Raw genomic sequence first — 17,233 nt, forward strand, 5'->3', positions numbered from 1 at the left:
CATAATATTCCCAGCTTCAGTTCTTTGATCACCACCACGGAGACCACCTCACACAGTCCTCCCAGGTTCACTTCTTCAATCACCACCACCAAGACCCGCTCAGACAGTACTCCCGTCTTCACTCCTTCTATCGCCACATCCGAGACAAGCTCACACAGTACTCCCGGCTACACTTCTTCAATTGCCACCACCGAGACCATGTCACACAGTACTTCTAGCTTTACTTCTTCGATCACCACCACTGAGACCACCTCACACAGTTCTCTCAGCTTCACTTCTTCGATCACCACCACCGAGACCACCTCACAGCGTTCTCCCAGCTTCACTTCTTTGATCACCATCACCGAGTCCACATCCCACAGTACTGCCAGATTCACTTCTTCAATCACCACCACTGAGATCGCCTCACACAGTACGCCCAGCTTCACTTCTTCAATTGCCACCACCGAGATCATCTCACACAGTACTCCCAGCTTCACTTCTTCGATCACTACCACCGAGACACTATCACATAGTACTCCCAGCTTGACTCCTGCGAACACCACCACTGAGACCACGTCAAACAGTATTCCAGGGTTCACTTCTTCGATCACCACCACCGAGACCACCTCACACAGTTCTCCCAGCTTCATTTCTTCAATCACTGCCACCGAGACCACCTCACACAGTACTTCCAGCTTGACTTCTTCAATCACCACCAACGAGACCATCTCACACAGTCCTCCCAGCACTTCTTCGATCACGACCACCGAGACCCCCTCACACAGTACTCCCAGCTTAACTTCTTTGATCACCACCACCAAGTCCACCTCACACAGTCCTTCAAGCTTCACTTCTGCGATTGCCACCATAAGGACCACCTCACACAGTACTCCCAGCTTCACTTCATCAATCACCAGCCCCGAGACCACCTCACACAGCACTCCCAGCTTGAATTCTTTGATCACTGCCACTGAAACCATATCACGCACTACTCCCAGCTTCACTTCTTTGATCGCCAGCACTGATACTGCATCCCACAGTACTCCCAGCTTCCCTTCTTCGATCACCACCATTGAGACCACAGCCCACAGTACTTCCAGCTTGACTTCTTCGATTACTACAACTGGGGCCACCTCACACAGTACTCCCAGCTTCACTTCTTTAATCACCATCACTGAGTTCACATCCCACACTACTACCAGCTTCACTTCTTCAATCACCACCACTGAGACCACCTCACACAGTACTCCCAGCATCACTTCTTCGATTGCCACCACTGAGATCATCTCACATAGTACTCCCAGCTACACTTCTTCAATCACAACCACTGAGACCATATCACATAGTACTCCCAGCTTGACTTCTTCAATCACAACCACTGAGACCATATCACACAGTACTCCCAGCTTGACTTCTGCGATCACCGCCACTGAGACCATTTCACACAGTATTCCAGGCTTCACTTCTTTGATTACCACCACCAAGACCACCTCACACCTTCCTCCCGGGTTCACTTCTTCAATCCCCACCACCAAGACCACCTTACACAGTGCTCCCAGCTTCACTTCTTCGATCACCAGGACCAAGACCACCTCACACCGTCCTCCCACCTTCACTTCTTCAATCACCACCACTGAGAGCCCCTCACACAGTATTCCTGGATTCTCTTCTTCGATTGTCACCATTGAGACCACATCAACCAGTCCTCCCAGATTCATCTCTGCGATCGCCACCACCGAGACCACCTCGCACAGTACCCTCAGCTTAAATTCTTCGATCGCCAACACCAAGACCACCTCACACAGTACTCCCGGCTTCAATCCTATGAATGCCACCTCTGAGACCACCTCACACAGTACTCCCAGCTTGACATCTCCGATTACCACCACAGAGACCACCTCACACAGTACTCCCGGCTTATGTTCTTTGATCACCACCACTGAGACCACCTCACACAGTACTCCCTGCTTCACTTCTTCGATCACCACCACAGAGACCACCTTACACAGTACTCTGATCTTTACTTCTTCAATCTCCACTACCGCAACCCCCCCAGACAGTACTCCTAGCTTCACTTCTTCAATCGCCACCACTGAGACCACCTCACACAGTACTCCCAGCTTCACTTCTTCAATCACCAGCACCAAGACCACCTCACAGAGTTCTCCCAGCTTCACTTCTTTGATCACCATCACCGAGTCCATGTCCAACAGTACTGCCAGCTTCACCTCTTCAATCACCATCTCTGAGACCACCTCAGACAGTATTCCCAGCTTCACTTCTTCGATTGCCACCATCAAGACACCCTCACATAGTACTCCCAGCTTCACTTCTTCGATCACCACCACTGATTCCATATCATACAGTACCCCCAGCTTGACTTCTGCGGTCACCACCACTGAGACCACGTCACACAGTATTCCAGGCTTCACTTCTTCAATCACCAGCACTGAGACCACCTCACACAGTACTCCCAGCTTCACTTCTTTGATCACCACCACCGAGACCACTTCACACAGTCCTCCCAGTTTCACTTCTTTGACCACCACCACTGAGACCACCTCCCACAGTCCTCCCAGCTTCACTTCTTCAATCACTAGCACCGAGACCACCTCACAGAGTACTCCCAGCTTCACTTCTTCGATCACCACCACCGAGACCACCTCACACAGTCCTCCCAGCTTCACTTCTTCTATCTCCACCACCGAGAGGACCTCACACAATACTGCCAGGTTCACTTCTGCAATCACCAGCACCAAGACCTCCTCACACAGTACTCCCAGCTTGACTTCTGTCATCGCCACCACCAAGACCACCTCACAGAGTATGCTCAGCTTAAGTTCTTCAATCACCACCACCAAGACAACCTCACACAGTACTTCCGGCTTCACTTCTTCGAACGCCACCACTGAGACCACCTCACACAATACTCCTGGCTTCAGTTCTTTGATTGCCACCACAGGGACCACCTCACACAGTACTCTCAGCTTCACTTCTTTGATCACCACCACGGAGACCCCCTTAGACAGTACTGCCGTCTTCACTTCTTCTATCACCACCTCCGAGACAACCTCACACAGTACTGCTGGCTTCACTTCTTCAATGGCCACCACCGAGACCACATCACACAGTACTCCTGACTTCACTTCTTCGATCACCTCAACCAAAACCACCTCACATAGTACTCCCAGCTTCACTTCTTCAATCACCACCACTGTCTCCATATCACACAGTACTCCCAGCATCACTACATCAATCGCCACCACTGAGATCATCTCACACAGCACTCCCAGCTATGCTTCTTCAATTGCCACCACCGAGACACCTTCACACGCTACTCCCAGCTTCACTTCTTCGATCACCACCACCGAGAACATATCACACAGTACTCCTAGCTTGACTTCTGTGGTCACCACCACTGAGACCAGGTCACACAGTCCTCCCAGCTTCACTTCTTCGATCACCACCACAGAGATCACCTCACACAGTACTCCCAGCTTCACTTCTTCAATCGCCACCATAGAGACCACCTCACACAGTCCTCCAGGTTTCACTTCTTTGATCCCCACCACCAAGACCACCTTACACAGTCCTCCCAGCTTCACTTCTTCAATCACTACCACAAAGACCACCTCACACAGTACTTCCAGCTTGACTTCTTCAATGCCCACCACCAAGACCACCTCACACAGTCCTCCCAGCTTCAATTATTTGATCACGACCACCAAGACCCCCTCACAAAGTACTCCCAGCTTCATTTCTTCGATCACCAGCACTGAGACCATCTCACACAGTACTCCCAGCTTGAATTCTTTGATCACTGCCACCGAGATCATATCACACACTATGCCCAGCTTCACTTCTTTGATCACAAGCACCAAGACTGCATCCCGCAATACTCCCAGCTTCACTTCTTCAATCACCACCACTGAGACTCCCTCACACAGTACTCCCAGCTTCACTTCTTCGATCGCCGCCACTGAGACCCCCTCAGACAGTACTCCAGTTTTTACTTCTATTGCCACCTCCGAGACAACCTCACACAGTACTGCCGGCTTCACTTCTTTGATCAGCACCACCGAGACCACCTCACACAGTACTCCCATGTTCACTTCTTCTGTCGCCACCACGGAGACCACCTCACACAGTACTCCCAGCTTCACTTCTTCAGTCACCACCACTGAGATTATCTCACACAGTACTCCCAGCTTCACTTCTTCGATCACCACCACTGAGATCATCTCACGTAGTACTCCCAGCTACACTTCTTCAATCATCACCACCAAGACACCCTCACACAGTACTCCCAGCTTCCCTTCTTCAATCACGACCACTGAGACCATATCACACAGTACTCCCAGCTTGACTTCCGCGATCACCACCACTGAGACCATGTCACACAGTATTCCAGGCTTCACTTCTTCGATCACCACCACCGAGACCACCTCACACCTTCCTCCCAGGTTCACTTCTTCAATCCCCATCACTGAGACCACCTCATATAGTGCTCCCAGCTTCACTTCTTCGATCACCAGCACCGAGACCACCTCACACAGTGCTCCCAGCTTCTCTTCTTCGATCACCAGCACCGAGACCACCTCACACAGTACTCCCAGCTTCACTTCTGCAATCGCCAGCACCGAGATCACCTCACACAGTACTCCCATCTTGACTTCTCCCATTGCCACCACCAAGAGCATCTCACACTCTACTCCCGGCTTCAGTTCTTCAATCGCCACCACCGAGACCACCTCACACAGTACTCCCAGCTTCACTTTTTCGATCACCACCACCGAGACCACCTCACACAGTACTCCCGGCTTCGCTTCTTCAATCACCACCACCGAGACCACCTCACACAGTACTCCCAGCTTCACTTCTTCTATTGCCACCTCCAACACAACCTCAAGCAGTACTCCTGGCTTCACTTCTTCAATCGCCACCACCGAGACCACCTCACGCAGTACTCCTGGTTTCACTTCTTCGATTGTCACCACCGAGACCACCTCATCCCATACTCCCGGCTTCACGTCTTCAATCACCACCACCGAGACAATCCCACAGAGTACTCCCACCTTCACTTCTTTGATCACCACCAGCGAGATGACATCCCACAGTACTCCCAGCTTGACTTTTTCAATCACCACCACCAAAAGCATATCCTACAGTCCTCCCAGCTTCACTTCTTCAATCACCAGCACAGAGAGCACCTCACACAGTACTCCCCCCTTCACTTCTTCAATCACCACTAACGAGACCACCTCACACAGTACTCCCAGCTTCACTAATTCAATCACCAAAACCAAGACCACATCCCACAGTACTCCCAGTTTCACTTCTTCAAACAGCATCACTGATTCCAGGTCACATAGTACTCCCCCCTTCACTTCTCCAGTCACCACCCCCGAAATGACCTCACACAATACTCCCAGCTTCATGTCTTCAATCATCACCACCAAGACCACCTCACACAGTACTCCCAGCTTCACTTCTTCAACCATCTACTCCACAGTCAGCTCATCCACAACTGCCATCACCTCACCTTTCACTACCTCAGAGACTGGGGTGACTTCCACACCTTCATCCCCATCTTCTCTGAGTACAGACATCCCGACCACATCCCTAAGAACTCTCACCCCATTACCTTTGTGCACCAGCACTTCATTGACTACAACCACAGGCCTTCCCTCTATACCCACTGATATCAGTAGCTTACCAACCCCAATACACATCATTTCATCTTCTCCCTCCATCCAAAGTACAGAAACCTCATCCCTTGTGGGCACCATCTCTCCCACCATGTCCACTGTGAGAGCGACCCTCAGAAGTACTGACAACACCCCAATGAGTTCCTTTAGCACAAGTATTGTTGTTATTCCTGAAACCCCAACACAGGCCCCTCCTGTACTAATGTCTGCCACTGGGACCCAAACATCCCCTGTACCTACTACTGTCACCTTTGGAAGTATGGATTCCTCTACGTCCACTCTTCTTACTCTTACTCCATCAACAGCCTTGAGCAAGATCATGTCAACATCACAGTTTCCTATTCCTAGCACACATTCCTCCACCCTTCAAACAACCCCTTCAATCCCCTCTTTGCAAACTTCACTCACATCTACAAGTGAGTTCACTACAGAATCTTTCACTAGGGGAAGTACGTCTACAAATGCAATCTTGACTTCTTTTAGTACCATCATCTGGTCCTCAACACCGACTATTATCATGTCCTCTTCTCCGTCTTCTGCCAGCATAACTCCAGTGTTCGCTACTACCATTCATTCTGTTGCTTCTTCACCATACATTTTCAGTACAGAAAATGTGGGCTCCACTTCTATCACAGCGTTTCCTAGTCTCTCTTCCTCTGCAACTACCAGCACTTCTCCAACCAGCTCCTCTCTGACCACAGGTCTCACTGAAACAACCCCCTTTTCTTATATTTCCCTTCCCTCCACCACACTCTGTCCAGGAACTATAACAATTACCATAGTCCCTGCCTCCCCCACTGATCCATGTGTTGAAATGGATCCCAGCACTGAAGCTACTTCTCCTCCCACCACCCCATTAACAGTCTTTCCCTTTACTACTGAAATGGTCACCTGTCCTAGCTCCATCAGTATGCAAACTACTCTTGCTACACATATGGACACTTCTTCCATGACGCCAGAAAGTGAGTCCAGCATCATACCTAATGCTTCCAGTTCCATTGGCACTGGGACTGTACCCACAAACACAGTTTTCACAAGTACTCGACTGCCCACCAGTGAGACCTGGCTGAGCAACAGCTCTGTGATCCCCCCACCTCTTCCTGGCGTCTCTACCATCCCGCTCACCATGAAACCAAGCAGTAGCCTCCCAACCATCCTGAGGACTTCAAGCAAGTCAACACACCCCTCCCCACCCACCGCCAGGACTTCAGAGACATCAGTGGCCACTACCAAGACTCCTACCACCCTTACAACGCGCAGGACAACTCCCATCACTTCTTGGATGACCACACAGTACATGTTGACCACCACTGCAGGTTGGACCTTCTGCCTCTCTGTTCCCCTCCTTCCTCCCCTGCAAAATTCCTGTGTCACTGAGATCAGGCTTTATCCTGAACTTCCCTTTCTTCCTGTGTTTTCCAGGCACCTGTGACAATGGTGGCACCTGGAAACAGGGCCAGTGTGCTTGCCTTCTGGGGTTCTCTGGGGACCGCTGTCAGCTCCAGACCAGATGCCAGAACGGGGGTCAGTGGGATAGCCTCAAGTGCCAGTGCCCCAGCACCTTCTATGGTTCCAGTTGTGAGTTTGCTGTGGAACAGGTGGATCTAGGTGAGTTGCCAGAGCTATGCCTTCTGCACTTCCTCCCACAGGGTGTCACTGACTCTCCCCAGACTTATCCCTCCGTGGGGCCTGGAGGCACCCATGCCTTTTTGCCCGGTCCTTCCCTCCCTGCCATCTCTCCCATGCCCTCCGCTGCCCTGTGTCATGCTCCTCTCCGTCCTCACCCTTAGGAGGTGGCTGGGACCACCCTCCCTCCTGGGCCCATCTCCTGACTTGGGCTGCTTGGAGCTGTATCAGTTTCCAACTGCTGCCGGGCCAACAAACACAAACCTGGCTGCTGGAACAACACGACATTATCATGTTAGAATTCTGTAGATTAGAAGTCTGATGTGGGTGTCACTGGGCTGAAATCAAGGCGTCACCAGGGCTGTGTTGTCTTTCAGCAGCTCCAGGGAAGAATCCATTTTTTTGCCCTTTGCAGCTTCTGGAGCCTCCCACATTGCGTGTGCCAGGGCCCCTGGCTCCATCTTCCAAGCCAGCAAGTCTGCATCTCTCTGTGTCTTTCTCCCATAGCCTCATCTCCCTCTGATGAACTCTGGCCTCCTTGATTGCTTCTTCCACTGTTAAGGACCCTTGTGATGACTTTGCCTCCTCCCCAAATAGTCTATGTTAATTTTCTCAAGATCAGCTGATTACGCTGGGCGGGGTGCCTTACACCTGTAATCCCAGCACTTTGGGAGCCTGAGGCGGGAGGATCACCTGAGGTCAGGAGTTCAAGACTAGCCTGGCCAACATGGTGAAACCGTCTCTACTATAAATACAAAAATTAGTTGGGCATGGTGGCAGATGCCTGTAATCCTCACTACTCAGGAGGCTGAGGCAGGAAAATCGCTTGAATCCAGGAGGTGGATACTGCAGTAAGCCGAGATTTAGCCACTGCACACTAGCGTAGATGACAGAGGGAGAGCGAGACTGTCTCAGAAGAAAAAAAAAAAAATCAGCTGATTGTCTTATAATCTCTCTGCACTTTGGAAGGCCGAGGAGGGAGAATCGCTTGAGGCGAGGAGTTCAGGACCAGCCTGGGCAACACAGCAAGACCCTCATCTCTACAAAAAATTTAAAAAAATTATCTGGGCTTGGTGGCTCATGCCTGTGGTCCCAGTTATTTGGGAGGCTGAGGTGGGAGGATCACTTGAGCCGGGGAGGTCAAGACTGCAGTGAACTATGATCCCACTATTGTACTCTTGCCTGGATGACAGAATGAGACCCTATCTCAACAACAACAAAAAAAGTTAGGCTGATTAGCAATCTAATTCAATCTGCACCCTTGATCCTCCCTTGCCACGTAGTATAGCATAGTCACAGTTCTGGGGATTAGGACATGGACATCCACCCAGTATGGGGGCAGCCAGGAGGGACCACAGGCTGACCGCTGTCTTCCTGCCTGCTTTCACTCATCTCCACACAATTCCTTCCTTCCTTCCTTCTTCTCTCTCTCTTCTTTCTTTTTTTTCTTTCCTTCCTTCTCTCTCTCTCTCTTTCTTTCTTTCTCTCATCTTCACACAATGCTTTCTCCCTTTCTTTCTCTTTCTGTCTCTCTCTTTCTTTTTCATTTTCTTGAGACAGAATCTCTCTCTGTGGCCCAGGCTGGAGTGCAGTGATGCAATCTCGGCTCACTACAACCTCCGCCTCCTGGGTTCAAGCCATTCTTCTGCCTCAGCCTCCCAAGGCACTATGCTGCCTGGAATTCCTACATCTGTTCCTGCCTCTGGGCATCTGTCCTCAGGGATCTTGGAGGGGAGCAGCAGGAGGAGCCTGTGGGTGGTGGTGGTGGTGTCGGTGGCTTCAGACAAAAGCAGACAGAGAAGTGACTGGGGACATGCATGCTCTGTGCAGATGTAGTGGAGACCGAGGTGGGCATGGAAGTGTCTGTGGATCAGCAGTTCTCGCCAGACCTCAATGACAACACTTCCCAGGCCTACAGGGATTTCAACAAGACCTTCTGGAATCAGGTAAAGGGCAAAGAGAGGGGATTTTTTTTTTTTTTTTTTTTGAGATGGAGTCTCGCACTGTCATCCTGGCTGGAGTGCAATGGTGCGATCTTGGCTCACTGCAACCTCCACCTCCCAGGTTCACATGATTCTCTTGCCTCAGCCTCCCGAGCAGCTGAGATTACAGGTGCACACCACCACACCTGGCTAATGTTTTGTATTTTTAGTAGAGACGGGGTTTCACTATGTTGGCCAGACTGGTCTCGAACTACTGACTTCGTGATCCGCCTGCCTCATCCTCCCAAAGTGTTTGGATTACAGGCGTGAGCCACGGCACCCGGCCGGGGAGGGGAATTGAAGGGTCTTCCCTGGAGCTGGGGTTGGGCGTCTGGGTCCCCTCAGGTCTGCAGGTTCGGACCTGAGCCCAGGGATCCTTGGTGTTTCAGATGCAGAAGATTTTTGCAGACATGCAGGGCTTCACCTTCAAGGGTGTGGAGATCCTGTCCCTGAGGTAGGAGACCCATCTGGGGATGCGGAGGCAGTGTTGGGTGAGGGAAATGTGTGCACACAAAAAACCCATTCCTTTCTTTTGTAATCATCAGATTTTATAAAGAGAGGGGTGGAGGGGGTACATAAGAATCACTCCCTGGGTATTTTTTTGGATCGTTTTCTGGGGCCATTTATCTGAAGGAGGGGTGGCACCTCTCTTCTTCAGCACACTGGAAGGAGAGAAGTTGCAGGGACATGTGGGAAGGTGGTGCCTGGATTGGTGACTTCGTCCCCCTCTGGCTGGCCCCTGCTCTACTGAGTGGGTCAGCATTAGAGAGAGAGAGAGAGAAAGAGAGAGAGGGAGAGAACGCGCGTCCAGGGGTGCCCAGTGGATGATGGCTTGATGCAACAAGAAGAGAACGTCAGGCCAGATGTGGTGGCTTACACTTGCAATCCTAGCACTTTGGGAAGGTTAGGCAGGTGGATCACCTGAAACCAGTTCAAGACCAGCCTGGGCAACATAGTGAGAACCCATCCCTACAACAATAAAAATAGTAATAATAATAATAGTAAAATGATTAGCCAGGCGTGGTAGTGCACACCTGTAGTCCCACATACTTGGGAGGCTGAGAAGAAAGGATCACTTTAGCCCAGGAGTTGGAGGCTGCAGTGAGCTACAATGATACCACTGCACTCCAGCCTGGGTGACAGCAAGACTTTGTCTCTATAAAACACACAGAGATAGGAAGTCAATCATGTCAGTCATTCCTTGTCCTGCCTTCCCAGGCAGACCAAGTCAGGAATGCTGGCAGCCCCTTCTGAAAAGGATGCACGTGGCATCCCAACTCATGACCTCTGCCCTCTTTCCCCCTTCTGGTGCACTTTGGGTTGCTTCTGGAGGTGCCCCTCCAAGGACCCATGTGCCCCTGGCTGGGGCACTCTCTAAGGCCGTGGACCCCTCAGGAATGGCAGCATCGTGGTGGACTACCTGGTCCTGCTGGAGATGCCCTTCAGCCCCCAGCTGGAGAGCCAGTACGAGCAGGTGAAGACCACGCTGAAGGAGGGGCTGCAGAACGCCAGCCAGGATGCGAACAGCTGCCAGGACTCCCAGAGTGAGCCCGGGCTGGAAGGAGGGGCCAGGGCCTGAGGTGTCACCCCAGCCCACTCCAGCTCAGCCAGGGGGCCACTGGACTCAGGTGCCAGCCCTGTGGTACCTCTGGCAGGTTGGGAGAACGGGAATAAGTCCACACACAATGCCATCAAGAGTGGGGCTAGGGAGGGTCTCCCCAGGACCTGGGTACTGGGGAAGAGACCCCCTGATCGTCAGGCTCAGCATTTCCCGATGGCTGAAGACCTCGGATTATTCAGGGGAGATAAGGGAGAGAACAGGAGTCTTCCCCTGTGGCCCCTCCACACTCCCCCAGACGGAGATAGCCCTCACTGCCCTCCCTGTGCCTATCCTGCTTCCTGGCCCTAACCCCTTGACCTGCCCCGCCCATTCCATCTGTGCCTGTGTTTCCGCAGCCCTGTGTTTTAAGCCTGACTCCATCAAGGTGAACAACAACAGCAAGACAGAGCTGACCCCGGAAGGTGAGGGTGGGGTAAAGGGCTGAGTGGTCTCCCATGGCCATGACCCCTGCCACCAGGGACATCTGCCCATTGAAGCCTGTGGGCAGGGAGAGACCTTTGGGGGAGGCAAGTCATGTGGCCTAGGGAGGCTCTTCCTGGGGCTGGTTAGTGGCTTCCACCTGAGGACAGCAGAGGCCACGAGGAGAGGGTGAGGGTGCTGGGGGTGGCCTCCCCTCATCGAATCCCAGGGTCTACCCCACAGCATCCCACCTCGGAAATGGAATCCTCCTCGCGCATATTCAGAGGCACCATTATCAGGCCCCTGAATAGAATGGATGAGGTCCTTGTCTCTGTGCATCCCCCTCCCCAACCCCCAGCCATCTGCCGCCGCGCCGCTCCCACGGGCTATGAGGAGTTCTACTTCCCTCTGGTGGAGGCTACCCGGCTCCGCTGTGTCACCAAATGCACGTCGGGCGTGGACAACGCCATCGACTGTCACCAGGGCCAGTGCGTTCTGGAGACGAGCGGTCCCGCGTGTCGGTAAGGCCCCGCTCAGCATCAGCCGAGCTCCGCCCACTCATTCTAGGATGAAGCCCAGCCTCATGCGCCGCCCTGGCTCTGCCCCCAGGCCCTACAGTGGAGCCTCGTCCCCAGAGTCCCGCTCCAAGCCCATCCACCTTGCCCTACAGTGGAGCCCTGCCCTGGAGCTCTGCTCCGTCGCCCTAAGGTGGAGCCCCGCCTCCTTGATGGGGTTGAGTCCAGTCCCCTGGTTCCGGGATAGACCCCGCCCACTCATTCTAGGGTGGGGCCCCGCCCCCTCGTTCTAGGGCTGAACCTTGCCCCCTTCGTCTGGGGTGGAGCCCCGCCCCCTTGTTCTAGGGTGGAGCCCCGCCCCCTCCTTCTAGGGTGAAGCCCTGCCCACTTGATCTAAGGTGGAATCCCGCCCCCTCACCTAGGGTAGAGCCCCGCCCCCTCGTTCTAGGGTGGAGACCCATCCCCTTGTTCTACGGTGGATTCCGGCCGCTTGTCTAGGGTGGAACCCCCCAGCTTGCCCTAGGGTGGAACCCCCCGCTGCCCTAGGGTGGAACACCCCGCTGCCCTAGGCTGGAGCCCCGCCCCCGCGGGGCCCAGGTGCACGCGTGGACCCCGAGCCCGGAGGTGAAGAGGGTCTGACCCTGCGATCTCCCGCAGCTGCTACTCCACCGACACGCACTGGTTCTCTGGCCCGCGTTGCGAGGTGGCCGTCCACTGGAGGGCGCTGGTCGGGGGCCTGACGGCCGGCGCCGCGCTGCTGGTGCTGCTGCTGCTGGCGCTGGGCGTCCGGGCGGTGCGCTCCGGATGGTGGTGCGGCCAGCGCCGAGGCCGGTGAGCGCGCGGGGGGCGGGGCCGGGGGGCGAGGGCGGCCAAGGGGTCCCAGGCGGGCCGGCTCTGTCTGACCGCGCGGCGGCCCCACCTAGGTCCTGGGACCAGGACAGGAAATGGTTCGAGACCTGGGATGAGGAAGTCGTGGGCACTTTTTCAAACTGGGGTTTCGAGGACGAAGGAACAGGTGAGTCCTGCCTCCTGAGGAAGCAGGCCGGGGCTTTCTTGGGCACCACTGCGAGGACAGACGCCCTCCCTGCCTTCCTCGCATTTACTCTGTCCCCCTCTCCCTTCTGTCCCCTCCCTCTCCCCTTCTCTTTCTCCCCTCCTCTCTCTCTAGACAAGGATACAAATTTCTATGTGGCCTTGGAGAACGTGGACACCACTATGAAGGTGAGGGGCTAAAGAGGGGGACCCCAAGGAACTCTCCCAGCCTCCATTCCAGAATCCCTCCCCGACCCCCACCAGGGCAGGGAGGGGGCTGGGCTCGGATCAGCAGTGACCTCCCTGTCAGCCCAAACCAGTGGCTTCGCGTTCCCGTCCCTCACTGTGACTCTGATAGGTGCACATCAAGAGACCCGAGATGACCTCCTCCTCAGTGTGAGCCCTGCGGGGCCCCTTCACCACCCCCTCCGCCACCCCCTCCGCCCTGCCTCGGACACAAGGGTCTGCACTGCGTCCATTTCAAGAGGTGGCCCCAGGACGCGGGCAGCCCAGGCTCCTGCTGTTCTTGGGGAAGATGAGACTGTTTCCCCAAATCCCATCCTTCTCTTTCCAACTTGGCTGAAACCCACCTGGAGACGCAGTTCACGTCCAGGCTCTTCCACTGTGGAATCTTGGGCAAGTCAGTAACGAGCCTCAGTTTCCTCACCTGCAAAACGGGTACAGCATTCCTGTATGATATCTCACGCCGTTGTTGTGTAAACCACATAGACTTGGTCAATTCTCGATCCTACTCTGCCCTCCCGTCTCAGCCCTCGTGTTGCCATTGCCTCTCTCGGATCCTCCAATCCTCACGTCCTTCACCTGGTCTCTGGCCCTGGTTCCTATTTTCTCTCAATTCCCTAATGCCTGTTTCTTACTTTGAACCTGGAGGCAGCCTGCAGCCCCATCCCATCTCCCGCCCTCTCCTGATCTAACTCCCTGCTGCATCTCTTGCTCTCATTCCTTAGACGTCCTCCCCTTTTGACCCCGTTCCTTCATCCATCCTGCCCCCCAGTCCCCCAGCCCTAAATCCTCCCTCCTCTCCTCACATCCTAGTCCCTAGCAAGGTATAGATAGCCTCTGTGTCTTAGGATACCCCAGGTGCTGTTCCCCCGGTCACCCTGTTGCCCAGTTCCCCGTTTCTCTTGCTCTCATTCCTTGTATCTTCTCCCCTTCTGAGCCCATCCATTCATCAGTTCTGCCCCCACTCCCCCAGCCCTAAATACCCCAGCTCCTAATCCCCCCCTCACCCCGTTGCCCAATTCCCCGTTTCTCTTGCTCTCATTCCTTGTATCTTCTCCCCTTCTGAGCCTGTCCATTCATCGGTGGTTCTGCCCCTACTCCCCCAGCCCTAAATACCCCAGCTGCTGTTCCTCCCCATCACCCAGCCACCGGATTCTCCATTCACCCCTTTCTCTCACCCCTGGAGCCCCGTGGGTGGGGGCAGGGCATGAGTTCCCCAGTCCCCAAGGAAAGGCAGCCCCCTCAGTCTCCCTCCTCCTCATTCCCTTCCATCTCCCTCCCCTCTGCCTTTTAAACCCATCCCCTCCGATTCCCCTCCTCCCCGCTCTCTCCCGAGTCGCAGGTGTCAACTCGATTCCTGCGGCACCTCTGAGCCCTGAAATCCTCAGTCTCCTTGGCGGGGAAGATCGGCTTTGGGAACAGGAAGTCGGCACATCTCCAGGTCTCCATGTGCACAATATACAGTTTATTGTAAAAAGCAGCAGCTCTCTGTCTCCTTTTTACCCCCTCAGTGGTCTCCACTTGGTTGGAGAACAGGGATTTCCAGAGGCGGTGTTGTAGGAGGATCCTGGGAGCACCCGTGTCTCCCAGGGAGGAAGGAGGAAGGTCTGTGGGCAGCCCTTGGGGGCCATGACATTCCTCATAGAAAACACAGAGGTTGGGGGAGAACCCATTTTGTTGGAAAGTGACTCGGGGCAGGGGCCCCTTGGGCTTTGTCATCTGTGCTCTCCACACCCCCACCACTGCCCTGACCTTGACACTGGGGGCTTAGGGAGCAATTAGACCCCTGGTGTTGGGTCAGGGAGTTGGGTGGTCCAGGGGCTAGGGCTGCCTGGTCCAGCCACCTTTTGCAAGGATGGGTAAAGCTGAGCCTCCCCAAAGATCTTGATCCCCCCACAAGGCCCCCAAACCCTGATAGCAAACTCACACAGCAGAGCCTGTCTATGCTGGCACCAGGCCCTTCTGTTCCTGCTGTTGTGGGCAGTCAGGCCTGCCTGAGGAGTCGAGGGTGATCAGAAATAACGTGTCCCCTTGGGTCTTTTGGTGTGGGCTTGGGAGAGGCCCCTGTGATCTTTGCCCTGGGCAGGGATGAGCCATGGCATTTCATCACCTCTGTGTCTGGCCAGGGGTGGGGACCAGGACCATAAAGTCTGAGGTGTGAGTGGGCACCCCGCCCAGGAAAAGGGCTGGAAACTGGGGACCCCAGGGAAAGCCCTGGACATTTGGAAAGGACCATGTTGAGGCGGGGGATGGGGAGGGATGGCTGGAAGAGAGAGGGGCTTCTCGGGGGTGGGAGTGGAGGGTCCTTCGCTTGGTCTGGCCTGTTGCCAGCTGCCCCTTCCACTGTTGTGAACTTCTCCCTCCATGGTCACCTGCTCCCCGGCGCTTCTTGGCCCCCACCTCTTGTCACCAGTGGTGTGCTCACACCTCTAGCCTCCGTCCCTCCCTCCTGCACTGCCCCACCCCCAGTGGCTCTGACTTCCGCTGAAAGAGAGGGACCCTGGCTGAGGGCGGTCACTGCTCCAGGACTTATAAGGGAGGAGGGTGGACAGGCTGCGCTTTGTCCAACTCCCCGTGGTCACCACGTGCCACCGACCCAACAGCATCACCTCACCTCTACCCTGGGATAGGCACTGTCCAGGCACTTTGCCCTGCTTCAAGGCAAAGTTCTCTGGGGTCCTTTTTATAGCTGATCCCTTCCTGGGAAGCTTTCATTTCTTGGTCCCTCCTGACGAGGGAAGACGGGCAGCCAGGGGCCCGTTCCCTGGGAGATGCTGGTGATCTGGATTCTGACGCTGGCTCTCCGGCTCTGTGCGTCCGTTACTACAGCGACACCGGGTGAGTGCTCCTGGGCTGATGCTCCAGGTCCAGTGCTCCTGGGTGGTCATAGTACACGCCCCTGCCTCAGGCAGGAGGGCTGCAGGTGGCCTCCTCCCCTTTGCATGGCAAGGGGCTGCCACAGGGCTGGAGACCCGTGCTGTGACCTCATCTTGCTTTGGGGGTGCTGAAGAGGTCATTTTGGAGACCTGTGGGTGCCTGTGGTTGTGCAGGGGATGGTCTGCACACAGCTCCTGGCTGAGGGGCAGCTGAAATCCACAGCTTCTGCTCTCCAGGCTCCCCCCGGGAGGATGAAGGTGCTTTTGTCACATAGACAGTGGTCTCTGCCTGCCCTCATCCTGGGGGCTTTATCTGCTGGAGGGATGGGTCTTTCCAAACCTCACGGAGGCACTGCACATGCTGCTAGCCCTGGTCGGTAGAGAGGGAGTCCAGAGGGGTGTGTGACAGTATCATCTCTTGACTTGGAGTAGCCTCAGGTGCACCCAGGGAATCCCCACCAGTTAAATGGCTGACGGGGCCAGGCGTGGTGGCTCATGCTTGTAATCCCAGCACTTTGGGAGGCCAAGGTGGGTGGATCACCTGAGGTTGGGAGTTCAAGTCCAGCCTGGCTAACATGGTGAAACCCCGTCTCTACTAAAAATACAAAAATTAACCAGGCATGGTGGTGCGCACCTCTAATCCCAGCTACTTGGGAGGCTGAGGCAGGAGAATCACTGGAACCTGGGAGGTGGAGTCTGCAGTCAGGCAAGATTGTGCCACTGCACTCCAGCCTGGGCGATAAGAGCAAAACACTGTCAAAAAAAAAAAAGAGAGAGAGAGAAAGAAAGAGAAAGAAAGAAAGAAGGAAAGAAAGAAAGAAAGAAAGAAAGAAAGAAAGAAAGAAAGAAAGAAAGAAAGAAAGAAAGAGAAAAAAGAAAAAATGGCTGCCAGTTGCAGTGGCTCGCCTGCAATCCTAGCACTTTGGGATGCCAAGGCAGGCAGATCACGAGGTCAGGAAATTGAGACCATCCTGGCCAACATGGTGAAACCCCAACTCCACCAAAAATATAAAAATTAGCTAGGCATGGTGGCACATGCCTGTAGTCCCAGCTACTCAGGAGGCTGAGGCAGGAGAATCACTTGAACCCTGGAGGCAGAGGTTGCAGTGAGCCGAGATTGCATTGCTGCACTCCAGCCTGGCAACAGAGCGAGACTCTCTCAAAAAAACACAAACAAACAAAAAAAGAAACAACAACAACAAAAAACAAACCGTGGCTGAGGGGCTGTAGGAGGAGACAGGGGCTCGGG

At 54.4% G+C, this 17,233-nt stretch overlaps 1 protein-coding gene across 1 annotated transcript; it reads left to right on the forward strand.

Moving 5' to 3' along the window:
* Positions 1-5,391: 5,391 nt before the first annotated feature.
* Positions 5,392-16,842, forward strand: LOC117981257 (mucin-3A). The gene is made up of 11 exons (XM_055115311.1): positions 5,392-7,018; positions 7,113-7,298; positions 9,147-9,262; positions 9,688-9,752; positions 10,694-10,842; positions 11,255-11,320; positions 11,677-11,839; positions 12,491-12,664; positions 12,757-12,848; positions 13,002-13,054; positions 13,224-16,842. Exons 1-11 carry the CDS (start codon positions 5,392-5,394, stop codon positions 13,263-13,265), a joined length of 2,733 nt encoding a protein of 910 aa, XP_054971286.1. The 3' UTR covers positions 13,266-16,842.
* Positions 16,843-17,233: the final 391 nt, after the last annotated feature.

This window comes from Pan paniscus, chromosome 6 (genome assembly GCF_029289425.2).
Source record: "Pan paniscus chromosome 6, NHGRI_mPanPan1-v2.0_pri, whole genome shotgun sequence".
Taxonomy (NCBI): Eukaryota; Metazoa; Chordata; class Mammalia; order Primates; family Hominidae; genus Pan; species Pan paniscus.